Source organism: Lepidothrix coronata, unplaced genomic scaffold (assembly GCF_001604755.1).
Source record: "Lepidothrix coronata isolate B3197 unplaced genomic scaffold, Lepidothrix_coronata-1.0 Scaffold3, whole genome shotgun sequence".
Classification (NCBI taxonomy): Eukaryota; Metazoa; Chordata; class Aves; order Passeriformes; family Pipridae; genus Lepidothrix; species Lepidothrix coronata.
Window position 1 is genome coordinate 7352033 of NW_016690183.1, and position 27923 is coordinate 7379955.

Below are 27923 nucleotides of genomic sequence, written 5' to 3' on the forward strand. Positions count from 1 at the left end.
CTAATCTGAGCTACTACATCCCACACTTGGAGTAAATCTTTCCATTCTGTTAAAGAATTTGGACCTGAGCTACCTATTCAAATTGGTGGCAAAACTTCAATTAAATGGAAGCAGTGTGGAGATCACCATAGATTTTGTAATAAACATGGGAAGCAAACATCCTGTGTTTAACAGTGGTTGTAACTCATATACACCCCTGGAATTCAACTCATTTACTTAGAACCCTGTGGAATTCATAATTAATCGCTGACTGGAGAGAAAAAAAAAAGTAATAGAAACTCAGACAACTTATTTTTTTAAGCATTCATCCTTCATACCTAGCAGGATTAAGATTGGAGAAACATGTTCCTCACCACTTCTGGGTAAGGCGGACTTAAAGAGTACATTTTTCAACTGAAAGCTTTGGACCTGTGAGGCTTAAAGGAGAAAGGTTAAAAAGACAAGCAGGTGAGAGGCAGCAAAATTTGAAAGAAAGTACCTGGGAGCTTCTAGTATTAAGAAGAATCACTATACAGCAGAAGTCTACAGCTACTTTAGGTAGGAGACTAAGTGGAAAATTTTGAAGGATACAAGTTTCAATACATTTTTATTTTTTAAAAGGATTGAAGACTGTTATGTGGTGTATATGGGACTCTTGGTAAGCTATTAATGTTCATTTTCCAAGTGGTGTGTGATGACTTCCATCCTCTTAATGGACTGCTATAAGACACAGGGAATAGTATTATTACTCTAAACCAGCTCTTAAGGTGGGCTTTCTGACTATGCTACATGTAGAAATCTTGTACTACAGCAAAATCAGCACTTCTAGAGCAGTTTTGTGTCCATGCAATTGCTAGACCTAATGTAACAATGAAGTTGCACATGGCAACTTTCCCTTTTGCTTCTGCTACTGTGCTGTATGTTTTTAACTGTAGTGGAGGCTATGAAGCATGTAGGCTTTTAGTTTTCTCTCTCAGTGCTCGTGCAGCTGTGTCCACAAATGTACATATCCAGTAAAAAACCCAAGGAAATGTTCCTGGATGCCAGGATTAAGCTTAGATAGCTGCAGCTCTAATAACTCACGTGTTTTCTATTTAACAGAGCATTTTCATAAACTTCTTGCAGCAGCTCACATTGTAGCTCTAAGTGCTGACAGTTGCTTTCCCGTCCTAGTGGAATAAGCAACATCTAAACTCAGTAGTCAAAATGGGTTGGTGTATGAACTACATCATGTTGCAGCTCTCTGGATCCCAACGACAGATGATATTAAGGGGCCAAGTTAAAAAATTCAAGTCTAAAGCTTTTATTGACTGAAAGTTAAATGCTTAAGTCATGTGAAAACAATGCTGTGTCACTCATTTATGCAGATAGGCTGTGTCTCCTTCCTCAGAATGCTCATTAATAACATACTTACTGGACAACCAGTTCCATTAAACATGGCAAGTGTTTCTTTGAAATCTGTCTTTATTATGGCTGGAGAAAATGGTGAGCAGGAAGTACAGAGGAAAAATCATTCCATCTTGCTTGGCAAGGGTACTTTCAGGGAAGGCCACTGAAGAGATGCTAACTATGTGTTTTGGAGGGGTCTTAATTTTGTGGAGGGATCAGAAGAAAATGATACCAGAGATCAGAGTACTTAGTGATGTCTGCACTGAGCTGACAGGACATGAAGGACTTTTTAAGACAATACTGTTCCTTGTTTTAAGACCTCAGGAAAAAACACCTTCCTGCTAAATAAGGAATTTCATTACTTGTTTGCCTCACTGTGTGTCCATCTACATTATATTTGACTTTTTACCTGGCTAGGTCTGTCTTTCTCCTACTGGCTTATACTATTTTCTCCAGTAGGCTAAAGAGCAGCCCAGAAGCAATCTCTAAAAAACCACACCTGTATGGAAAGTATCTGAATTGACTCTAAACCCATCTAATCAATCCTAATCACTCTTAACTGACATGCTTTCCAGAGTAGGTTCTTGCAGTTCTCTAACCTTTTAACTTATGTTTCTGTGCCTGGTTTTAATGTTAAAACTACTTTCATGGTTCTCTTATGCCATGAACAGGACACAAATCCATTAATTTAAGTCTCTGGCAAGACTTGTATTCCTTCTACCCATAGCCTGCCAAAGCAAACTCCATTTAGGCAGTTTAGTCACTCTGTATCTGCAAAAGTCTTTGCATTCTGAGTATCCTCCTATTTTCTCCTACCTCCTAAGTACCCTACATACATTTCCCAGCCTCAGGGTGAATGATTTCTCATGTTACATTAAAATGAATGTTGTTCAGATGACCATGTCTTTTCAAGTAGTCTAGACCTTGGTGTACCACCCTGTGTTTACACCTTCAATTTGTGGTGTTCACCAACACCACCTAAGCAGTTGTAGAGGCTCTTGTAGACTGCTAAAAGACAGAAAAGCACTAGTGCAAGGTCTCTGGGACTGTGCTAGACTTCTGCTGGCTCAAATTTCCCTATGGATATTCCCATTTCTTATGGGTCTTCCTTCTGGGGAGGTTCAATACATCAATTTTAAATTATTTTAATGCTAGACTGGATTTTTATAATTAATGCTGGCTATATCTGTATCTGTTCTGAAAATCAAAATACCCGATGGTGAGGGTTGTGTTCCCACTACGTAGGTTGTGTGTGTGGTTTGTTTAGGGTAGCTCAGGCCTGTTCTCACGGACTTTCCCATCTCTGAGTTGTGGAGGGAGTTAGGCATTCACCCATGGTGCGGCCTCTGATGATCCATCTGAAACTTCATGTTCAAGTCAAAGTGCAGTACATGGAGACAATCTGCTTCAAACCCATGCTCTGGGCTCTAACTCATTTAACAGCATCAAAGTGGGAATCTGCACTAGTGCTGGAGCATAGATCAACACTTGTCAGACAGTCTGGGAGATTACTGTTGACATTAATGAACTTAATCCGCATCTGGAGAAGGCACACAGGGATGGGGAAGATTTTTATCTCTTTGTTAGTTAATGGGAGAAGCTTACAAAGCCAATGTTCAAAGCAGATACAGCTATAGATATGAAAAAAGAAAACATTCTCTGTTCACGTGCCTCCAGTTTGATCTACAAGACGTCTAAAAATACGATGGCAGAATACATTTTGATGTACGGGATAATTGGGCTTACTATGTTTAGTAGAATGATCAAATTAATATCAGGATTGACTTTTTATTTGGTGTAAGGAGGTGTAAGAAAGGCAACACAAAATCCTTATTATCTGCTGTGTACTGAGGATACACAGAGTACTCTGAGACAGCCCTGAAAACAGGGAATATTTCAGCTGGTGGGATGCTATGCAATCACTTAATGAAAATACATGAAGACCAAGAAAAGCATATTACTCTGCCCTGGGGGAGGGGGGCTGAGGGGGTTAAACACAAGTGTTATTAATGCTGTGGAGTTATTGAAAAAACACCACTACACCAGATGAAAGTATTTTGTCACTTAAGATATTCTAATACCAGAAAGTATCTCTGAAACCTGCTGAAAGGCAAATGTCAGTATAAAGTAGCTGGTGATGCTTTTCAAATTGCTCACAACAGGAAAAAGACTAAGAAGCAATGTTGAACTGATAACTGGAACAGTGTTAGTAAAATTTAGAGTTTTCTTGTGTATCAGGTAACTTTTCAGAAGCACACTCTGAAGGAGTTTCTATTCCTTAGAAGATGATGAGTAGAAAAAAGTAAGACTACATCTTCAAGAGCTTAGCTCCCATACTAGCTTGATGGTCACATAACTGCTCCTTCCAGAAACTAAAAAACAATACAGCCTTTTTCTGGAACCTTTTCAGTCATGTAAAATCACAGCTCAAAACGGTAGACTGAGTCACTAACAGCATTACAGACAAATAGAAAAATTCAGCTAAGTTCCTTTTTTCCCTCTCCCCTCCCACTTGAATATGCAAACATTTCAAGATCAAGTGTTTGCACAGATCAGTTGTTGACTTCTGTTTCTGTGGCACTTGTATAGGTGGGAGCTGGACAAGCAGTGAGGTCGATGTACAAAAGAAGGCTAGATCTGATGCAGCCAGCCTGCATCTAGAGCTCCCTTCTAACTCTCAGAACAACCACAAGTTGGGCCGCCACCAAACTGTCCCCAGAGATGCTCTAAGGCCCGTGCTGCTGACTAGGTAAGGCAGGACAGGCAAATAAGGGAAACTGCTGTGCCATAACAATGCTCACACGGACCTATGCTGTATAATAGGTAAGTTGCATTCACCTGTGCTGGCTAAATTGTGGTAGGTATAAAATAAAGGCCAAGTGTCCTAACAGCCATGATGCTTGGGAGGGCATGTGTGGCCTTGTCTCTTTGTGTGAGTGCCAACTCTAAAGGTGCCTTAGGTGTAGTGAAAACAACCCCCAGCATCAGCTCTTCTTCCTGCTTGATTTTATGTTGTGGTCACAGCTGCATAGGTAAGGATGTTATTTTGCTTCTCTGGCATTAAGTCAAACCCCAGAAGTTTGTATTAGAAAACTGGCCTGGAAAGTACTGCACTAACAGACATGCAAAGCCTCTGACTTCTGGGGAATAACCAGCTTTGAAGTAAAATATGCTCAGCAATAATCCATGCACACTTCATTAATTTCAGAACTGCAACAGTAAAGTACTACTTAGAAAAAGCTGTAAGACAGTAATGAAGGGTTTGGGGGTTATTTTTATTTTTAATCCCAAAAGCTCCTTATCTCCATTCTCCATGTTTTTTCATTCAATTTACAGTAGTCAAAATTAAAGCTCATCCAACAAAAAAGTGACACATTAAGTTTGACTAACCTCTTCACCCCCCTCTTGATGAGAATCCTTTCTTCCTCAAGGGAAGAAATGAAACAACTTTACAAGGGCTACATTGCTTGTTTAAGATAACTTTTCTTTGCACTTTGTGTTTAATGGAATTTGGCTGATCTGGGATATTTTAGCACTTTAAATAATTAAGTTGATATAGTGAGGGTAGCAGTTTTTGTCAAGTCTTAACAAACACAAAAGGGTCTATAGACACCAAGCTGCCAGAAAGGCAGTATTTTGTTATCTGTCAACGTGCATGCATCTTTCTCTGCCACACCCCTAGTCAAGTTTGAGAACCCCTTAACATTGGCTACTGCATGATATGAAACATCAGTTACTGCTCAAATATGAGTCAAAGCTTAGACTCAAAACAGAGTAGTTGCAGTCTAACACTGCTTCTAAGTGCAGCTGTGAGCTGCTGCTGCATGGAGGACACTCGTGCCCCTTTTCCCTCCCTTCTGCTGGCCTGTGTAGCTGCAGTGTATGCCATGTCCAGAAAGCTGTGATGCACTGGAAAAACCAACGTTCAAAAATCCAGTTGATCCCTAAACCTGATACAAGAGGTACAGCACGATGTTCAGCTGGGCAGTGGAATAGGGACATCTTGCTGTCACAGCCTGCTATTACTCCAGCCTGTGAGACTGGATTAAGGAGGAGGTTTTTCTGTTTGGTTGGTTGAGCACTTCAGTTTATCAAAACCTGGCTCTAACACAAGCAATCCAACCTGCTCTTATAACTCATGCTCTCTTCTTGCACTTTAAGAGTTCATGTGAATGAACAGAAAGTAATTGAGTCAAAACCAACTAGGCTGAGAAGCAGGAGGAACCGAAAAGAAGGGATCGGGGAAACCTCATCTGGTTTAGTGATCACAGTAGTCTTACATTGGAATGTTTCAACTTTTAAAGAAACATGACAATCCCTTTCCTTTGCAGCGTCTGAACTTTAAATGTGCTCAAGACAACCTGATCACTTCACAAGTTGTACCTGAATGACAAAGTAAAGCTGACTATAGTTTTCCGATCATGCAGATGAGTTAGTGCGAATGACTTGCCTTATGTTTGCCCTACCGCTTCAAGTTTCCACTGGCTGTGGTCCTGTCAACGCATTCCCCACAGCACAGGGCACCACAGGCCTGGGCCTCTTTTAAACTGTGCCTATTTTAAACAACAAGGGATGTTTTGGCCCGGTGGCCATGGGGCAGAAGCAATGGTGTGCTGCGCCTCCTGCACCTCCAACCTGCACGGAAGCTAGTAGCGTCTTTAAAAATGATAGTTAGGTGGGTGAAAACAACGTTGAAAGAGCAGGCCCTTATGGCAGCTTTAATATTTTGTGTGCATCAGGCTTTGTTTGTAGCTTGCTGGGTAAATTTGCCTCATGTCCCTCTTCTAGAAGTGGGAGAGGTGTATCTGAAGTGCAGTTACCCTAAGCACAGCCCTGCTACTCGCCCTGCGAGATAGTGTGTGCGGTTACTGCCCTCGGCCGCGCTCTCAGGGTCTTGGGTTCCTCGCTCAGCCCGCCCACGCCCCCCTGACGGCACCGCGCCCCTCGCCGCGATGCCACCGCTCAGTGCCCCTGGTTTGACCCCTGCCGCCGCTGTAGGCGCCTGCCCTTCTCCGCAGCCCCTGCTGTACTCCCTCGGCCTCATCCCTCCTGGATCAAACCCACCCCCGCGCCCCCATTCCCGCCCCCGCTGGGCCCCGGCTGCCCCACAGCCCCTCCCGCGCCCCGTCCGCCATTTTGTGCAGCGTGAGGCCCGCTTGGGTGCTGCGGTGCGGGCGCGGAGGGGGCAGCGGGGCCCCGCCATGGCCGCGCCTCGGGCTCGGCTGCCCGTCCGTCCCCACTCACGGCAGCGGCGGTCAGCGGTCGGGCTCAGGCGTGGGCCGTGGGGGCCGCCATTGCTGCGATACCGGCGGCGGGCGGCAGAGGGCGATGCCAGGTGGCGCTGCGAATGCAGCGGAGGGTGTCATAGAGTTACAGAATATGCTGAGTTGGAAGAGAGTCACAAGGATCATCGAGTCCAACTTCTGGCCCCGCAGAGGACCATCCCCAAGACCATCATGTGTCTGAGAGCGTTGTCCAAGCGCTTCTTGAACTTGGGCAGGCTTGGTGCTTGGAAAGTGCTCCCTACTTTCTTGGGGAGCCTGTTCGAGTGCTCAACTACCCTCTGGGTGGTTTTTCCTAAAGCTCCCCTGACACAGCTTCATGCCGTTCACTTGGGTTCTCTCACTGGTCGCCAGAGAGAAGAGATCAGTGTTTGCCCCTCCTCTTCCCCTCACGAGGAAGATGTAGACTGCAATGAGTTCTCCCTTTAGTCTTTTCCAGGCCAAACAGGCTAAGTGACCTCAGCCGCTTCTTGTATGGTTTCCACTACAGACCCTTCACTGTCCTCGTTGCCCTCCTTTGGATGCTCTCTAGTAGTTTAATATCTTTCTTATATTGTGTTCTGTTGCATCATGTCTCAACCAGGGTTTTTTTCTCGAGGGTCCCTCTCCTCGGCATCCTAGTTGGGAGTTTCCTCAGTCCGTGCCTTGCTGGAGCTGGCAGGTGTCCCACAGCCGTGGCTTCGGCTGCAGGGCTAAGCTGTGGGAGGCCTGCAAAGAGAGAACTGCAGTCCCCCAGCTAGCTGCCACCGCACAGACCTCCCAGCAATTCAGGTCCCCCCAGCTCTGCCCACACCTGAACTTCCTGCCAGAGATCCGCTCTTTTATGGTGCTTCAATATTATTTTTTTCCAGGACAAACCCTGATCCAATGGACACCATAAAACAACTCTTGTGTAGTCAAATAAAATTGAAACACTCAACAGAATTTCTGCAAGTGTCTGTCCAGCAATCCCCCCAAAAAACTCTGGCTCCAATCTGACCATCTAATTCCACACACTAATATTAATATTTAATTTAATCACTGCTGTCTTTAGCTCATCTTTTTCATTCCAGATTTATCCCTCACCATTGTCCCACATAAGCTGGTGTCCTTGTCAGAGTTTATTTAAGCGAGCTGTCCAGCGCTGTCCCTGAGCTCAGCACTTAGGCTGTAGCATTTGTAAAGTGTGTGTGTGAGTGCTGCTGGATTATGTCATCCCGAGCCTTGGCTTGCGGTTTTGATTCATCTGAAATTAAATGATGAGTGTACCAATAACGTCAGAGTGTATTCCCCTCCTGTTCCTTATTGCATTCTACCTGCTTTGATGTTTGTTGTGTGTGCTTCCTGGCTGAGGAATTGTGTAAGGCACTCTTCTCAGTGCTGTTGCCAAGCCAGTTTGTTTTGTTATCCAATATTCTCTTATTCCGGCTTATTTACACTTTTTGCCTTACCGTTGTGATTTAGTGGAATACTATCTGCTATTTTATTCTCCTGTATAAAACTGTTTCTTCCCATGGAGGACTTCTAGTGGTTTCAAGTCAACTCTTGTCATCAGGAGTTGATTACATGGTTTTGCATTGCTTAGTTTTTACTGACAAAATAATTGACAATTGAGATGTTGCTACGTTGTAGCAGAAATTAATTAATACTGCTTGCTAGAACTTGTAAAACCCCTGGGGTTGTGGAAGGTGAGAGCTGGCAGAAACTTGGTATGGACAGACAATCAGCAGAGCTAAAGGACATGCAGATATGACCAAAAAAGAGACAATGAGAAATACAGCACAAAAAAGGGAGCAGGTGGCCTCTTCCTACACTCCTAAGAAGCCCTGGCATTAAGAGACTGTTTTGTGTGCACAGCTGCAGGTTTTTTAACCTCTCTTCCTCTCCTCCTGCCTTTCCACTACCGTCTCTTCTTTGTGAGAATTGGTGACCTTTAGGTTCAAGGTGGTCTGACTCCTATATGTCTAATTACCTTCTGAAGAATCTGTTTCATATATTTCAGACCTGAAGAAGGATTTTGTGCCAAAAGCTTGTCTACAGTTCCCAGCTATGCCTGCGTTGGCCTAACTACCCCTGCAGGCCTTTTTTAGTAGTACTTTTGCAACGATGAAAGCCATACAATATCCATCCAATTTTGGTGAAATCTTATTGGCATTGAAAAATACTCATTATTCATAGATACTCCTTCTGATATTTCCACATGGAAAGAGAAACAGATGGTGTAAGACACTGTTATACCAGTAGAGCTATGTCCATGCTTGGGGCTATTTGCTGTTGCTTCTTTCCAGGCTGGTGTCTCCCTGTGCCCACTGTCATCACCCTGGGGACCCAGCTTCTCTTGCTATCCTGGCCACTCCTCTCACAGCCACACATGACTCCTCCAGAGCCCATATCTTGTTCCACCTCTGGAAGAACCACTCCCCCCACCCTCCCAATCTTATCCAGATCTGGAGCTCATTTAAATGTTGAGGTTTTTAACTAGCCACCTGAATAAGCAAACAACCTTATGGCAGAGAGAGCTCCAGGCTGTATACAGGGATCAAACAGCAAGTAGGTACATGACTGGTTTAAGCTAACCTAACTCTACTGTGCGGTTGAAAGAGTTGTGCCCTCCTGTTTGGCTGTGTGTTGTACCACTTCCATCTGGTTGGGGATCTGATTCATTTGGAAAGTGGGTGGGCTTTTTGGATTTTTTTGGATAAGATTAATTATGAGACTGAACGTGTCCCACATCCTGTAGAACACGTGGCTGTACAAATGGGAGCATGGTTATTGAATCCAAGGGCTCTGAGTTACATCTGCCTCTAATCACTCCCATATGCGTTCTTTCCCGTGTTCTGCTATGCGTTAAGGTTTCCTATCATGTGCTAATTGATTCATTACCTTATGCTAAGCATACTGTTACGTCCTAATCATTAACTGTCCCATATGTTGAACTTATGAAGCATATCTTTAAATTCTGTATCTCCTGGTCTGCCAATCCTCCTTTATGTAATATCACATATATGTTGGAGACCTTCAGACTTTAAACTTCCTGCTTGTTAGTTTTGTGTATAGTGCTTGAGTTACCCTCTGGAGCTCCTCCTTATTTCAGTTGTGTAATGACTGTAATTAAAGCTGCTGTGGCATAGGTCTGTGCTTTAGCCTATGGTAATACAACATGTTTGAGAGCGGACGGAAAAAGTTTTGAAACATCCTGTGACATATTTGAAACAACCAGCATAGTAATGTCAGCGTAAACTCTGTGTGCAGGTCAAGCTAAGCTACACTATGGAAGTTTTGCAAGAGTTAAAACTTCATAACTGGCTCAGAAAATGTGACTCTGGAAGTTTTCTCAAGGAAATGTAGCTGAGAGGAGGCCAAGGGAGTTCCTGAAGTCTTTCTAATAAGGAAGTTAACTGGTCAGAAACGAGTGAGAAAAGATGGAAAGAAAGGTGTGTCACTCTCAAAATCCCGATCTGCAGAATTTCAGTATAAAGGAATAATGACAGATTTCTTCTGGTATGACTACTTACACAGCACACCCTAAGATTTACCAGAAGTGGGTTGAATTAAACACACTTGTATGTAAAACAAAAAAGGTACTGAGTTCTCCAGCGTTATTTCTATTTCATGTTTGAGATGAATCAGTACAGAACTTGATCCTTTGTACATGTAGTCCCAATGTGACACAGTTCTAGTTTCCATGTGGAATTCAGACCATCCTCATTTCATACACTGCTCATTGCAGTAACTGCTGGCCTGGGGGTAAATAACTGCACCCTCACAGGCTTTTATCTTCCAAGCCCTTAAAGTAGCAGCTAAAAGTCCTGTTGCATGTAGATAAGAAATGGCAAGTAAAGAGGCTAGGAGTAAGATATGGGTAAAAAGTGGCTATCCTAGGAAAATCTAGTGCTTAAGCACAGTATGTTGTGGGCCAGGAAGCAATCCCTGTAGAAAGGGAGGCAAACAGTCTTTAATAAGAGCTTGCCTAACATCTGGCCTGGGGTGTCCCAGCATCTGCTGTCTGTATACCTGCTGCTTGGGCAAAGCCAGGCAGAGAGTGATCTCTTTCCCACTCCCAATTTCCCAGTGTTGAAGCTCCCAATTTCCTGTGCACAGATTCATCCTGCAATGTAAACCCTAGGAGATGCAGCTGGGCAGACACAGGCATTGCTGAAGTACAAGTGTCTGCAGGCCATTGCAATGAGTGGGCTCTAAGTAGTGCCTGGCTGGGGTTACAGTCCCACACGTGGCCTCGTTACCTGATGTGCAATGTCAAATCACACACCGAGGCTATGTATGTCTATTTCTTTATTCTAGTTTGTGCAAAGTAGGGAGTTGGTGGTAACCCACAAAAGGCTAGCTTCCCCATCATCAAAACTTTCCATTACTTATATGTTTTAGCAAACAAAAGTATCAGTATTCATTGTCTACAAGTTACATAGTGCTCTCATTAAGTAGTATTCTATATTCTATTGGTTCAATGATTCACCTCTTATGCTAATTAGTCCTCATACTGAGTCTTCTCCTTCTTTTGAGTCGGTGGTTTCTAGAGTCGGTGTGCTGTGGGTCAGTGGCTGTGATCTCCCCCTGCCAAAATCCCTTTTACCCAGTTAGCCCTTTAGATTGTTGGCACTGTTTGTTCCTCCTTTGGACCCTGTCTTGGGTGTTCTGCCAGGAATCCTTGTGGTCTGTTAGTTCAGCATTCCATAGTGACTGATTTCAATAGATATATAATCCTAAGTTCCTCTTTTTCCCCGTTCTTTCTCTGTGGATGCATTTACTGAGGCATATTAAGCACATACAACGCCTTTTATTGATATGTAGTTTATCTATTTGGAAACCGTACGTCAGGTACGCTGCGCGGGCTTAACTGGGGGTCTCGCACAGGTCCCCAGGGAGGTGTCACAGAATGACACTGTGCCCCTTGGTAGCCACGTGCAGCTTTCTTGGTGTGTCCTAAGTAAAAGCTCCCTGCACCAGCTGCCTCTGGCTACAGCCCGCCCCTATGGAGCCTTATTGGATTCCTGGCCGAGGGGGTGTTGCCGCCGCGGCAGCGATAGGGCGTGCGGTCGGTGATATGCCGGAGCTGCGGAGCGTTGTAGAGATTTAAACAGGATCACGTTTCTCCTCTGTGATCTTACGAGGTTAGTGGCTATTGCTTAATCCTTGCTAACTGTAATTAGGATTTGGATGCAGCGCTTTCGTCTTTTGTCCCCGCCCCCCGCAGCCCTCCTCAAGGTTGCTCGCTACCGGCGTTCCCCCCTCGGTGGCGAAGGATTGGGGGAGTCCTGCGAGTCACGTTGCTCCAAAGACACCCACCACAGCAGAGGGAGAGGCCAGCGCTTGGGGAGCGGGGTCACGGACGGAAAGAAAAAAAGGGACAAGTCTTTTGTTTGGAAGAATATCCAGGGTGCGGTGAAAGAAGAGTATTAGCCTGTAAATGATATGGAAGTAACCAATAAGCATCGTGGCGTGTCCAGGGCATTTCATGATGAGAGTGTGAGAGGTCATATAAAGCCTTTCCTACAAAGTGGCTTCTGGGCTTGTTTTGAGAAGTGCTGAACTTCCTCCAAATCCTGTTAAAATCCATGTTTACTGCAAGTGTTTGACACTCCCTTCCGAAGCAGCAGACTGTACCTCAGTTTACCCACGTGTAAACTGGGGATGAGAATATTTTCCTTTTGTAAAAGAACGTGGTGGGTTCATGTTTCATGCAGCTTTTGGTGGGAAAAAGGTGAGTCTTATGTTCTCAGATACAGTACAGAATCTGTGTGTTAAACACGATGACACTTTATTAGTAATTACTTCATGCTCTAATCACAGCTATTGCCTATCTCTATCTTAAAAAAAAAGGAAAAAGATGCATCAAGTCTCAATCTATATACAGCGAAAAGACAAGCTCAGCCTTTATATACTTCCTGGCATCATGCTGAACTTCTGTGTTGGAGCTTGTTAAAAAAAAACAACCAGTGTTAATTAGGGCAACAGTTTACTTAACTGATTTTGTGTGAAATAATTTTTATCCAATTCCTTGCATTGATTTGCCAAATTATTTTTTGCGGAGTGAGGATAGTCTTTCACCTGTTGGTTCTCTGATTACAGATGTGAACACAGAATGACACTGTGCCAAAAATCAATAACATAGTGTTTGAGCATCTTTCTGTCATTTGTGTCAATAAATGAGGGAATGAAGACAAATCTGTTTCAATAATGTAAATCCAAATTGCAGTTTAGTCTTTGCAAAATAAAGAGTAATAGGTTAATATTTCAAATTATTTTAAGCATATATAAGAAAGCTTTAAAGTCTTACTAGAAACAGTCACAAGCAGTGCATACCACTTAGATATTAAATAATTGATAGTAAAATATTACCAAATTATATATTTCTTCCCATTGGATCAGGGAACTTCCTTTGTACTGGAAGGCTGATGATTTTGGACTTGTGCTCCTGGATTTACATCCACATGGTCAACAAACTATCCTCTCAGTTTCTTCAGACAGTGAACTGAGTTACTGTTAGTAAGTAACTGGAGTTTGTCAATGAAGTATGGTCTGTGTTATCCTTAAAGGAATAGCAATGCTTATTTTGTAGAGCTAAAAAAGCAGAATCAATCTTTGTAGTTTTCAACTTCTCATTCTTAGTGTCCTCATTATTTTCGAAATTATGCTAACTAGATGTTTCAATGCCCACTCCTCACACCCCCTGAAAGAAACCAAGCCCAACAACCCAAAAATACCACCACATTCACCTCTGAGAGACTTCATTTTAAAGGTCAAAGGACAGATTTTTTTTTTTTTATTTTTTTTTTTTAATGAAGAACATCTGCTGTATCTACAGACTTTGAAAAGTAGGCTTAGCAGATGGGAACAGGACCACTTTGCTCTCTCCACTAAAAATGAACTGTCATGGTCAATACAAGTGAAGATAAATGGATACATTAACTGACCAGTTTTCAAATTAAAATGGGAATCACTTTCTATGTTATGCTTTGGTGTCAGGACTTCAGTAAGATGGAAGACTGGAATGCATATTGGCATTTTTGCTTTTTAATGATGACTCTGAAATAACCTCAGCTTCATCCGTCTTGTAGAGAAGATATTGCAGCCTATGTTGTGCAGATATGTTGTCGGAAGCTTCACTGGGTGTTTTCCATTACCACTGCTGCAGTCCATTGAAGCTCTGTCTGTGTTGCCATCCCTGGCTAGGTAAGCAGCAGTCAGGAGATAAAACTAAACCGAAGCTAGAAAGAAGTGGAGTAGATAACAGAAAGAGCTTGGATGGATATGATAAAGCAGTTTTTGCAGTGGGAGAACAATTCCCTGGAAAGGAATTTCTGTGTTTCAAAAGGTGATAGAGCAACATCAACATATGCTGGACTGTGAATAACTTTTTCGCCTCTAATTTTAACACAACCGTAGATCTTTCTGAAACTTGCAAGTAGTGCTCAGTGTATTAAAATAACTTACATTATGCTTGTACTGTATGTTATTAAGCAAGACATCAAAAAGGTTGCTTCACTGAGGTGGGAGGGAATGGAGCGTAGGGAGGAAAAACAATCTGAAAGTCAAGATGCCAGCTTAATCCCATAGTTAAAGAAACCCCAAACCTCACTGGATGTATACATGTCATGTTGTAACTTAGTGGAACAAAGGTCGCTGAGGACCTATCCCACTTCTCTGGAGCTTGCCTTGAACTATGGCAAGTGTTTTCTCGCCTGTAAGGCCTAATTGTTGGGCTTACATCTTGAAACTTTATAAAATAATTGTAATTATAATAAAAAGATAAATATACATTTTACTTGTTGCCTCTCTACTAAGAAAAAGGAGCTTTGGCTTTTTATTTAACTGAACTTAAGTATTCCCTAGACTGCAACCCAGACAGAGCTCTACTGTCTAATTAGAAAACATTGAAGAAAACACACCTGATTGGGAAAGATAATGAAATGCTTTCGCTAATCCTGTTCCTCCAGATGAGCACAATCCACCACTTTAACAACATGAGTTCAACAATTAGCATAAACAAAGCGGGTTTTTTGTTGTTTTTTTTTTTTTAAATCTTCTTTCTTTTCAGTATACCATTATAAACCAGTTAGAAAGAGCCTGTTTGGGGCAACTAGTGTTCCTGTTGTGGTCCTAAATAGTAAATTAAAGGCTACACTACATTGGCTAATAAAACAAACTCTCTTGGCTCAAGTAATGTTACCATGTTTATTAGCTTTCCCTTATAGTGAAAGGTATAGGCAAAAAGGTATATTTATTGTCTTGTCACTACCTTTGTTCTGTGAATGAGAGGAGAGGAAAGCTGTGGGAAAGAACACGGAATTATTAAATAATCCCTAAATTACAGAAAGAAAGAAAGAAGTTGTACAGAATGTGAGGGATAAAATTGAGACCACAATTGTTCTAGTTGAAATGCCATTCTTTGCTATGCTAGAAGCTGTGAAGCTTTGTGACCCTTTCTGTTGCTAGGGAGAGCAGCCCTTAGTCAGTATTTAGTGTCTGTTGTTGGCACGGACACAGATTAGCCACAGAAGACTGGTTAGTCTGTTATTTGGTGATGAACACAGAGACTGAGGTGGCTTGCTCATACTTGTCTTTGGAGTAATTTGCTAATTTTTCTCAGACGTAGCTGGAAGTGGGATCAGCAGGTTGGTATAGATCTCTCTGTGCCTAGTCTTGGTGACAGAAGATACAAATGTATGAAGGACTGAGAATTTATTTATTTTTTTGGTTGCCATTACATCAGATTCATAAAATTTGGATGGAGCAGGCAAATTAGCTCCTGGTTTGTGTCTTCATTTTTTTTTTTTCATAAGTATGGAGTACTTGACTTTTCAATTTGAGTATCCTAGAGTGCACTATCTGTAAGAAACAGTCCTGAGATGTCTGAGATCTTAGGTTCATCATCCAGAAATCAGCATAACCAATCTCAGCAGCTGCTGAAAATGTTTGCTCTAAGAAACGTGGGGCTTTTTTGGACTTTAGATTTTTTTAAATCTATTTTACATGTACTTACTTGCATAGTGAAGTGAGATAGCTATCCATGTATTTAGCCCAGTATTTACAAATTAAAGCAAACTGTCTGTTTTTATATGCCTGGCATCTGTAATGAGACCTTAAGACTGAGGGCTCTTGAAAAACTATTTTCAAAATAAGTAGGTCATTTGCCTGACTCTGTTTAAAAATAGGAGTTTCCAATGCAGTCCTTCCTGGATAAGTCCTGGTGACAGTCATCCTGATCTAGTACTATTTGCAATATTGACACAATGAAGACACGGTGAAAGAACCATAAAAATAGCCATATTATATGATAATATAAACAGGGTTTAAAGTGGCTGGTCCTCTGTTTTAGGGAAGATAAGAGCTTCACATCCTTTCTCCTCTTGCCCTCCAAGCAGGGAATGTGGCCATGTGATTCTTTGGCTGCTCTGAACCCAATTTTTCTGTTAAGACTCCATCAGAGAGGGTGCTGCTTTCTCAAGAGGGCAGAGATGAAGAACACAGTCTTTATTCCCTGGTGTCTTTAAAGAAGCCCTAATTTTGCACCAGGGATACGCATGAGGCATCTTGTTTCCCTGGTGGAAGGTCAGCAGTTTTTTTGTATTAATGTACTCAGATTGAGAGCACCTTTCAGAAACAACTGCTGGTCTGTTGCATGTTACCATCTCTGTCATTTGGCTGGTACCTTTTACCATCAAATGGCATGTAATATCAGAAACAAAATGTTCCTTTTTTTAAAACACAGGAGGGAAAATCCTCCTATCCTAGATGCTGCTAAGTTATCAACTCCTAAGAAGCATGAAGGTGCTGATAACACCAGAGATTAATTTTCTTTTGGTTAAATGACTACTTAATGAGGCTTTAACTCTTCATCTTTTGCCTGTGGGATCTCATACTACTATGCTGACTGAGATGGCCTTTTTCGTACAAAGAATCCTCATCAGCAGGGAGAACTCATGCAGTTGCCAAGTCACTCTCCGTCATATTCAAAAAGTCATGGCAATCAGATGAAGTCCCCAGTGACAGGAAAAAGGAAACATCACACTTGCAGCAGGGGGATTGGACTAGAAGATCTTTAAATGTTTCTTTCAACCCAAACCATTCTGTTGTTCTAACAAAGTAGATTCCTTTACAGTGTGCCCATTATTATTTTTAATTTCCAGCTCCTACATTACCTTATTTTTGCTTATTGGCCTATCTGGAATAAACTTTCCTATTCCAGATTGTGGAACTAAAATCCATTGGGAGGAAAAAGCATCCAGCCTTACAGCAAGTGTAGTCAAATGGCTTGTGATCTGTAAGTCTGTCTCACAAGCCATTTTTGGGCCATTTTTTGCTCTTCTTCTGACTCAGTCCTAAACAGAGCCAATGGATCTGAGTGGTCTCAGAGGATTATTACAGATTATTACAGACAGTTGTCATTCACATATTCTGAGCTGCTGAGGCTCCATTGCTGCCTTTATGTACACAAGTCTGACCATAGGAGGGGAGAACAGAGATTTAGTGTCCAATATCTAAGACAGGCATCTGTAAAACAATGACAACTTACAGATGCCCATGTGTAGTGTTTGTGTTTATCATATTAGTGTAAGATGCCTTGTGTTTTCCATTTCTAATAATAAAGAAAGAGATTGTTTGAAACTCATTTTATGGAGGGGCCAGAGTCATGCCTGAGATGTGGATGGCTTAAATAATAGATAATAAACTTAAAAGGTTAACTTTCTTCCCAGAACCTCAAAATGCTTTCTTGGGTTATGGTAGCAGAGAAGAAGGGTTTTAGATGGGTATTTTAAAAAGGAGCAAGGCTGAATAAAGCAATGATCAGGATTGCTGTTACATTTTAAAATTACTATTGGTGGCACAGGATGGAGGTAGTTCAGTACAGCCACTCTCTTCAGAACGCAGTGACCTCTTTGGCTGTTTAAAGGAATGGTGCAGTTAAGAACATGAACTTGAGTTGGGGTCAAACCTCTTCTCCAACAGTAACTGTTAAATCACTTCACCAAAATATTGCAGAAGAAGTGGGGTGGTTATATTCTAGTCAAATCTGGTTAATAGAGAGAAATGTCTGCATTATATTTCAGATGCAAGTATTGACTCTAAAAAATCTAGTGCTTCCATAATCCTGTTATTTTTCTACCTCTTTTACAAGGTGTATTCCCCTCTTTCAGTGCCCCAAGTATTATCTGCTCCTGAACCTTTGCAATAGCTGTTTTAGTTATTTCAAAGATAGGTGCTTGTGCTGATTCTGTCTTTTATGGAATATTATCCATTTGTTCAGCCACAGTTGTTATAAATAACGTAGTAGTCCACACTGAGTACATGCAGTTGGTAGAGGAAAGGAGTGATACTGGATTCTTTTATCCCAATTGCATGGCCATGCTGGTTCTGAATGAGTTGTGTATTTAAAATACTCCTCTGAGCAGGCAGTCAGCTTCACTAAAACCTTCCAGCTCCACATCTTTGAAGGCAGATTGTGAGGAATAAAGCGGAGCTGGGGGTGTTTAAGTCTATTACCCAGTTATAGTTATTTTTACATAAATTTTGCAGAGGGTCTTGAGTTTTTGTAAGCTCTGCCAGCAGCTTCACTGTCCCCAAACTGACAGAAGTTAACAAAGTACGTAGAATCTATGATACCCTTAATATACTGGCACAATCCATCCTGTACCCTTCTCCAGGCTGTCCCTGCATGGACTCAATTATCAAGTCCGTTTATAGTTTTTGATGAGTTTTGTATTCATTACAGATTCATGTGTAGGAGTTGAAATGTATATCTGTCTTTCACTTAACATGTTTTAAATAATAGATAGTTTGGGAGTGGCTTGAGCCAAGTTGAATCTTCTACTTTGCTTGAAATTGGACCTAACTTGATGGCAGTTTTCTAGGTCCTTTTGGAGACTTTTTGGAACGATAAATCTGGGGATTGTGAATCTGTAAAGAGGAAGACAGTTGTAAATAGGAACCATTTTGTAGGTTGTTCTTTTTCTTTTTTATCAAGCCCAAGACTGAGCATGTCAGGCTCTAGCTTGGCATGCTTGAAGGATCAGGTTTAGACATGCTCAGAGATGACTGACTGTACAGGGAAATCAAACCTAGTGATAATTTAGCCATGTTCTTGGCATATAAAACTACATCTCTACTCACAGAAATTGCAGTGTTTGATGTGGGTAGACCTAAGAATTGAAAGAGGAGACGTGGCATTTACTTCTGCATTGTGTTCAGTTATACACAAAGAAAGCATTGTTTTTCCTAAAACACTTTGCATGGAACCTTATGTGTAATTGCAGTACTGTGGGAAATATGCTTTTACAGGTTTTCTGTAACCTTAAATTTTTTTTTTTAATTTCATTTTCTTATCAGGTTTTAGGTAGGATACCAAATACCCCCTCTAGTGGCTGATACTTCAGTAAAGGTGTTTTGCTTTTTTGGGACAATTATAACAGATGAGTAGCACATCAGGACTACTTGACTGCTAAAGCACATTGATTTACAGACTAACTCTTCATGAGAGAGAGGCTGGCCTATCTCATTCTTGAGTTTTGTGTTGCCCAGTAACATGAAAAATACCGAGCTCTAAAGTTAGGAGTGAATAACCTCAATTGTTAATCTTCATTCAAAAGCTTCTCTTTTTCCCTAGTCTTGAGCAATGTCTGACATTGGTAGATTTCCAAAATGTAATATGAATGGAGAGAAACCATTGCATTTTTCAGGCCTTACTATGGAGTTGTAGACTTGATAAAATGACAGAGGTGTTAGAGCATGATTTTTAAAAATAGAACATTATGCAAAACTTTATCAATCTCCTAAGTTGTCTCAATCTAGTTATTAAAAAAAAACCACTTTATCTTACTCTCAATTTATTTTAGAAGGGTGAAAACATTTTTTACTGCTGGATAGAGGATGAGAAAGCTAAAAAAGTATGCTTGTCTGACTAGCTGAATTTTGTGTATATTGTCTGCTCTGAAGAGAGTATGGGGCAGGCCTCTGGTGTTATGAGTTGCTATCATACTAATGATGCTGGCAGAGGATTTCACCAGCCATGGTAAGCAATATCTTTATGGTGACTGCAGCGTGTAGCAGGAGTGCTTTTTTTGTTTGGGGAATTCTCAAAATAGGTCAGCCTGTTACAGATCTGGGATGCAGTGACCTTTAGTGGACCGGAAGATAGGTATCATCTATTGGGTTGAGTCCATAAAGATATTAATGGAACATACTTGTAGCTGGATATGTGTTTTGTTCTTGTGCCTACTAATATTACAGTAAACAGCAAGAGCTCTTATTTCTTAATGGGCTCGTAGGAGTATTCTCATTGAGATCAATGGGATTACTTGCGATTAAAGCTAAGCATGCATATAATTCCTTTTAGGTTTTGAGTTTCAGATTAATTTAACAGCAAGAGAAGGGAAGGAAGAAATATCTTTTTGTGTTATGCATTATAGGGCATTGTTTTATATAGATATTTCAATACAAACTTTAGTTACAGTCATATTTTCTAGATGTCTGTTCCGTGTGGGATTTCCTACAGAGAAGAAGAGAGGTTGTAGTAATACTTACTTCTTACATTGCACTTATTGTCAGTAGGTCTGAGAATGCTCTACAGAGAGAGAGGTTTCTGCTGTTCTGGAACTGGGAGGACTGATGAGGAAAGGGGGTGTGATTTGATTGCTTTAGGTCACCCGGTAAACTTCTCAGATAAAGTAAGAATACAGCCTGGAAATATGGGTTTCCTGCATCTACCCAGCACAGCTCTGAGGTCTTTAGGCCCTCTGAAGAAGTAAGAGCTTGTAGAAAGGAGTGCAGTAATTGGCAGGAAAATTCAGGGGCAGATGTAATAATTGAGAAAATATTTCAGAAAATTTTTCTGTAATTGTTCATCATCATTTCCAGTTGTATTACAACAAAAGGTTGGAAGCCTCTTTCGGCATTAGAGTTTACCTGCAAAGTACTTGTGAATCTATCAGGTGATGTGGAGAAGCCTCTTCTCGCAGTAGGTGATACAACAAAAACAAAATGAGCAGCATAAAGGAGGGAAGGGAATGGGCTGAGATGCTCGGGCGTGTCTCAGCTCCCTGCCCTCGTGATTAGCTCTGAGTAAAGTTTCCCCAGAAATGCAGGTATGGATAAGTAGTCCTCCAGTCATTGTTTTTACCAGAATATGAAAAGCTCTCAAAAAAAAAAAAGTGTAAGAGTCAGCACAAAACAATAATACCTTTGTATGAAATAGATGTTCAAGCAGAGTCTCAGTTATTAGTGTTCAGACACTTAGCTGTGCAGACACTACGCTGGGGGCTTTATTGCTCTGCAGGGAAGCCAGGAAACATGGTTCATGGTCCACAGGGACCTGGCAGAGTTCAACTTTGTGATAGCTCTAGTGTTTTATGTGGGTGTTAAATCAAAAAAAGTGGTGGAGGATGTGTCTCATGCCTTTTTTTTTTTTTGCCTTTTTGAGTTAGAACCGTTTTTAGCTTTACAGGGGTTATTTTCTCGGGCACAGATTGGGACTGTAGCAATAATATTGTTTGATCTCATGGAAAATTAGGATCTGAGAATTGTTGATATCTCCAAAACATAGCTCATTGTCCTGAATAGACTTTACTCCAAAGTAATTGGCTTGTTGCTTGTTAGAACACTCTTCTTCTATCACTGGCTTTCAAAAAATGTTATAGCACATTAAAGCCTGAAATAAATTTTGGGGGCGTTTTTTGGTCTCTTTTTGTTTTAGGCATGTGCTAATTAGCCACATACAAGCAGCCTTTTGGTTAAAAAGTAGCTGTGATGAGGCTGCAGTTATGTGCAATTGTTTATTTACCCGCCAGAAGTTTCAGGAGTCTTTCTGAAATTCACTCCAGAATAGTTCCTGGAAAATTACCATTATAAGTAAGGGTTTGCTTTTTTTTTTAAGGGAATATTTTTATAAAATAAAAAGTGGAGTCCTTCATGTCTTCCTCTTAATTTTCAGGTGTCCCAAAGCAGGCTCAGTTCTTTCTTGGATGGTTTCAGCCTTAGCAGTGTAGGTATATCAAAATGTGATTTGACTCTCAGTTTTAAACAAAATGAGCCTGCCTGACCTATCTCAAAAGTGTTATTTGCCTTTGTTTTTCCTCTGCATACTAGCAACCAAATCTGAACCACAAAGGGTGAATACAGACAAGAGAACAGGATGAAATGGTCATTCATACCCATGCATGTCCCTCACAGAACTTCTGTTTCAGTCCTCCACAGGGTGGAATATATCACATATTAAAACCAGATCTTCAGGTTATTCTTTCAGTACTTCTCATGGTGTTATATTACTTTCATGAGATGGTTTTGCTTCAGTTATGGAGTTGAAGGCTGTGGAAAGCAGCCCTACTGAGATGGGAGTCAGAACCACTGCAGACTCTGGAGTTAGCAGATTTAGCTTGCAGAACTATGTTCTAACAAAAGTTTTCCTTCTACTCAGATATTAATGCTGGAGACAGCATATCTGGTACAAGTGCAGTCCTTTATTATCAACGATACTGTGTAGACTAAAGGTGCTTGTTTGGCAGCTGTAACACAGCATCTGGCCATATCTCAATATAACTATATCAACTTCAGCTTTGGCAGCCAGGGAAAACTGTAATTTAATTGGTGAACCTGCATAAAAATGTGAAACAATGCATGTGTATTGTTCAAATGGCATTTAAAATGCGGGAAGAAAAGTCCCCTCTGGCTCTTTCCACAGCGGTGCCAGTCAGGATGAGAGACTTTTCCACCGGCAAACCTGTGTAAGAGTTGGTGCCTTAAAGTTTATAACTCATTCAGCAGAGCCTGTGTGCCTGCCAAGAGACTGTGGCCTGGGTTTTGATAGCCTGAAAGATGGGCAGGAGAGATGAAGAGGTGCTGGCAAGCATTGACATTTAAGGCTGTAACAAACAGCTTTCAAGGAAAATGTACCTGGTTGCTCTACAACTTCTAAGTGCTGCTGTTTTCCTCTGAAATGTGGAAACTGTAAATGGTCTTGTCAGATTTTCAAGACAAATTCTGACTTTATGTTCAATTAATGTTTTGAAGAGAAGTAACAAGGAGTATTGGGGGTTGCCTTCCTGTCTGTCTCTTTCTTGCAGAACACTTTACTTTTCTCTTTCTGTATTGCAGCAAACGCAGAGCAAAAACAATCCAGCATTTTGGCATTCAAACAATAATTTTCTTTGTCTTCATTTTTGCTTTGCCTTTTTCTTCAAGTCCTGCCTTTAGTGAGGATTCGTGAGGCCCGTGCTGGGTCTACTTCCATCAGGTCCTTCAGTACATGCAGAGGTTCAAGTGCCTAAATGGTTTCCTACAGAACAAAGGGTATTTATGCGTCTGAATAGGCTGCTAAATTGGAGCATTTGTGAATTTTTTCATACAAAAACCCCAACACTAAGAGAAGCCACTCTGTTCAGCTTCTGCTTTCCCTGCTCCAGGCAGATGTTTCTTGCTAAGAGTAGACAATGAGAGTAAGATGTGATGGCACAGGCTGTATCATGTACCAACAACCTTGAGTACAGTATCTTCCACTTCTCTGGGTATTTGAAATCAGTGAGTTAGGTCTGAAAGGAACTTCAAATTTTCAACTTGTTGACTTTACAGTGACTGCTGCTGTCTGTCTGGTGTTCCCCTGAAAATTTCTGTTGAGGTTCTGCAACCCTCATCTCGGAGTTTCACTGCAGTAACAGGGAAAACATTTTGGAGGATGTCTAATCCACAAGGCTATTCAAAGGGAGCTCTGGAAAACTTCCTCAGTCCAGCCTGGTTTATATTAGAAGAAAAGATCAGGCGGAATCCAACAGCCTGAAAGGGGCAAGACTTCGTATGACCCCTGGTCAGTATTTAGGCTGAAAACACATTTCTAGTCAGCACATGCATGCAGAACACACATGTACACCATGTATATGCATATGTACATGGTCAGTCACAAATCACAGAGCACTCACAGAAACACAGACAGCACCAGCAGTCTCATCTTGTCCCCTTTCTGACTGAGCAAGCTGAAGGTCTGCTAAGTGAGAATATGTAAGTGAGAATATATGTGTATAAGGTGGATCCCTCCAGCAGCCAGGCTCAAACACTCATGGTTCAACTTTTGACTATGCAAAAGTGAACTAACCTTGACAACAGTTTTTTCAGATTAAGTACTCATCTGTGAGGTTTCTGTTACTCTTAAGATATGTGTGGCACTTGAAGTAGCACACGTAAAAAGACCCAGATGGCAGTGCTTCAGGAAAGCCTCCTGCATCAGTGTTATTTGTGACATGAACTACATGTTATTATATGTGACATGAACTACAAAATATTTTGATTTCTGATGTGAGTCACTCATTCATATCTGTGGGAACAAGACTGTGAAAACTGCAGGGAAAATGCATGAGGCTTACTGAAATTCTTTATAGATCATGAGAGAAGGTACCCGTTCTCATTCTGTAATGTCTAAGTATGCCATGAAAAATTTTATTGAAAAAGAAATTGTTCTTAAGTTCTGCCTTTTATCTTGCCTCTCCACGGACTTTGCATTGCCTTAGTGATGTTGCACAAAACAGAGGTAAGCCTCGCTTCCCTTAAGCTTACCTCAGTAAGTGTAAACAGTTCTGAGATGTAGAGGCTGAAATCCCAGTGTGATTGCATGGGGAGGAACACGCTTGCTGGGTGACTGATCCCTTTGGACATACTCCGTTGTTTGCTTTGCTGCTGAATATTCTTGTTTCATTGCTAAATTTTGCAAGAATGTTTGGGTATTGAGCAATTTTTGGTTTTTTTTTACTTCAGAGTAGCCTAGATCTACTGCAGGAAATACACAGCAGAAGCACAGAAAGCTCAAGAGCAGAGGAGTGATGGGACAATGATATATCGATGTAGGATAAATGATCCTCTTCAGCTGAATGCCTTTCTCATCTCTGCCTCTGTGTCATGCAGGGCTCGTCTGCATTGGTAAGAGGAGCCACTTGTGCTGGCTGTCAGTGGGGAAAAGCTCCCACTGCATTCGGCAGCCTCCATCCCCCCTATCCCACTTCAGAGGGCACCCCAGCGAAGCTGGCAGGCCTGCCTGCAACCTGGCCAGGGCGGGTCTTGCTGGGGTGTGGGAGGCATTCCCCACTCACAGTGTGTGAGCATGAAGGTCATCTTTTTCTAATCTTCTCACCAGTGCCTTTGCTTTTGTACAGCCCATTAGGAAAGGGTGGGAAAAATGCTTTTGGACACTGGCTGATGTACTGTTATATCGCTTATGGTACTTTTTTTTTTTTCAGTATGATGGGAGCCAAAGTGCAGCAGCCTTGAAAATGCCTCTGAAATCTTTTTTGTCAAAGCTTTAGCCGAGGTCACTGATAGTAAGAAAAAAGCATGAAAGGCAGGCACAGCAGTTTATGATTTGGGCTTCCTACTCCCTCACTTTTTTGCTTGAAAGATAACTGTAGCTGTTATCCTCATGTAAAGGTTTGAAATAAGGAGTAAATTTTTATATATTCATCAGATGAGTATTCTCTATTCTGCTCTTACCTGGTTTGTAACAGTTCTGAAAAACATCTAATTTACTTTTCTCCCTGAGCAGCTGCAGATTTTGTTGTGTGAGCAAAATAAAGGTAATAAAAAGTGGCAGCAGGGATGCAAACATAGCAATTTTTCTCTTAGCTATGTATATAAGCAGTTGTTCTGTAATATACAGTTAGTAGCTGTCTCTTTCAGGATGGATACGGTATTAGCCTCCAAACCCTTAACCACCCTTGACTTGGACCAAATGGCTGGTTGCTATGGCAACAGGTTGCATAGTAACAGGTTTTGTTCTTAGTATGAAATAATCTTGCTTATCTTAAATATTACTTTTGAGGAGGTCAGAAGGTGTTCATCAGATGAAGCTAGGAAAGTTTTTTTTCAAAAGAGAGGCAAAAATATTGATATTCAGCAACCTGAGCATCTACAGAGAGATGTTCTTTGTTCATTGAAGAAGGTAGTCAGCTCCCCCACTTTAGCCACTTTGTTGAAGCAGAGGTCAGCAGCTTACCAGCAAAAAAAAGCAGTTCTTGGAAACGAGATGACTGTAGGAGGTTCAGTGGAATTTGTTTGCTTATGACTCCAACTCCCAATCCTGCTGAAGGCGATAGGCAAATATTAACAGCTTAACACTTTACTAACCTTGGAAATTTCTGAACTTAAAGTAAGCTCCTGTTTTCAAACTGTGCTACTTCTAGATTCTGCTGACCTGGTCCTGATGCACACTAGGAGCTCTTTATGGATATAAATTTTAAAGAATTGCAACCATATACTTCAAAATAGCAGGTATTTTGGCTTTTTGATGGCTCTACTTGGCAAGTTCTAATGGAAGACTGCCCTGAGGGGCCAGAGAGGCTGAGGTTGATCTACAGGGATGATCTCCCCAGAGCACAGGTGCCTGACTTCAGTGTGCTGGAAGCAGAGACAAGCATGGCAGAAAGCTGGCATGCATCAGCAGGGTTCTCCTGACTGCCCTCCAACACAAAACCCGAAGGCTTTCACTAGTAAGGTTTGTTGACAGACCTTCAGGTTTTCTGAGTCTACTAACAGACTCTATGGGAATGTTACATTACTCACAGTAGAGGAAGATGGTGATATAGCTCTTGGATGTACAGCAGCCCCTGGCAGCAGACATAGTACATCCAAGAGTGCTAGGGAATTGCTTGATATCCCTATGAAGCCATTTGGTGATCAGGGAGGATCCTGATGGCTGGAAAGGGTAAGTATTGTGGTCATCTTCAATACTGTTAAATGTGTTTATTAACCACCTGCACAATAGCCTGGAGTGTGGCTTTGGTAAGTGTGTAGCTTTGGTAAGTCTGTGGATGAAATCCAGCTGGAGGGAGTGGTCAATACATCAGAGGGGCCTGGGCAGACAGGAACATCATGATGTTCAGCAAAGGCAAATGTAGAATAGCCCCCTTTTGTATTAGGGAGGGGTTTGAGACATACTGAAACCTGAAAACCATACACTGTTAAAAGCTTAACAGAAACCAATATTTATTACTAAGAGGTGGCCAACGAAACGAACAAACCCAAAAGGGAGGAAGGAAGAGAGAAATAAGCCCCCAGCACGACCTCCCCAGTTACCCAGCTGTTGCCCATAAAGTTATCTTACCGACCTAGCATGCCTATAATTACCCATAGCAGAAGCTGCATCCTTGGAGAGTCAGTAAGTTCACAAACTGGCAGGCGTCCCCGCCAAAAGGCAACATTGTCCTTGGTGTGAAGATTAGCTCCTCTCCAAGAAAGCACTATCTACTTTTATACAATTAACTCAGTGACCACAACCTCCCAGGTGTGACCAGCACCTCCCAGCCAGAGGCCCTCAGTCCCACCTCCCAGTTATGCAAGTGCATCTCTTCTGCGCATGAGTGAGAACTTCGGAAATCCCCTCACGCACGTGCAGTATGCTTTGGGGGTCTTTCTTAACTGAGTCTGGGGGCGAGCCTTCCTCCCCTCCTCATCAACTTCTCCTTCAAATGCCCTTGGAAGAGAATTAGCCAATCACAGAACACCAATTAAAACAGTTTATACAGAAGTTCTCCCTCCAAGGACGAATTCACTGTTTTATCAGTGAACTTGGCAGGGAGAATGTAAACTACTGCAGGTGGCTGGGGCCAAACACAGACCAAAAGTATCAGCATAAATTCACCCTGGTACACCTTTGCATCAGTACAGGTTGGGCACTGCATGGCTAGAAAGTCAGAAGCTGCCCTGCAGCTACTGAGGGACAGGTTGAACTCAGGCCATGACATGCTCTTGTGGCAAAGAAGGCCAACCGTGAACTGGACTGCATTAGCAAGAGTGTAGCTGACAGGACCTGGCTACATCCGTCTGCAGTGTTGTGTCCAGTTTTGTGTACCCTGGTACAAGAAATAAATTCAAGGATCACCTCCTCTGAGCTCAGGAGCGATGCATCTCAACAAAGAAGAAGTCAGGCAAAAACACCAGGAGGCCTGCATGGATGAACAAGGAGCTCCTGGACACACTCAAACACAAAAAGGAAACCTACAGAATATAGAAGCAAGAACAGGTATTATGGAAGGAATACAGAGAGATTGTCTGAGCAGCCAGGGAGCAGATTAGGAAAGCTAAAGCCCTGATAGAATTAAAGCTGACCAGGGATGTCAAAGGCAACAAGAAAAGCTTCTACAGGTATGATAACAGGAAGACTAGGGAAAATGTGGGTCCTCCCTGGAAGAAAATGGGAGACCTGGCTGGGATATGGAGAAGTCTGGGATACATAATGACTTTTTTTCCTTGGTCTTCATTGGCAAGTGCTCCAGGCACACTACCTTAGTCTCAGAAGGCAAAGGCAGG

At 41.9% G+C, this 27923-nt stretch overlaps 2 protein-coding genes across 10 annotated transcripts in view; one reads left to right on the forward strand and one right to left on the reverse strand.

The window, feature by feature from the left end:
- LOC108500849 (cytochrome c oxidase assembly factor 1 homolog) overlaps positions 1 to 6726 on the reverse strand; it is a 52769-nt gene extending 46043 nt beyond the window's left edge. Inside the window, exon 1 of one of the 2 annotated variants that reach the window (XM_017822181.1) lies at positions 6613 to 6726. The gene's annotated coding sequence lies outside the window, so the exon portion shown is untranslated. The remainder of the gene's footprint in view (positions 1 to 6612) is intronic. The other variant, XM_017822191.1, reaches the window with a different exon arrangement.
- Positions 5853 to 27923, forward strand: part of BLVRA (biliverdin reductase A) — a 38717-nt gene continuing 16646 nt past the window's right edge. Inside the window, exons 1-2 of one of the 8 annotated variants that reach the window (XM_017822153.1) lie at positions 11718 to 11758; positions 13017 to 13133. Coding sequence is in view for 3 of the 8 variants with exons in the window: in XM_017822096.1 (XP_017677585.1) it covers positions 25975 to 26109 (135 nt within the window). In the remaining 5 variants the exon portion in view is untranslated. Of the gene's footprint in view, positions 6044 to 11651; positions 11759 to 11954; positions 12349 to 13016; positions 13134 to 24389; positions 24543 to 25777; positions 25887 to 25967; positions 26110 to 26247; positions 26320 to 27923 lie in introns of those variants that run through there. The other 7 variants (XM_017822162.1, XM_017822125.1, XM_017822106.1 and 4 more) reach the window with 7 other exon arrangements.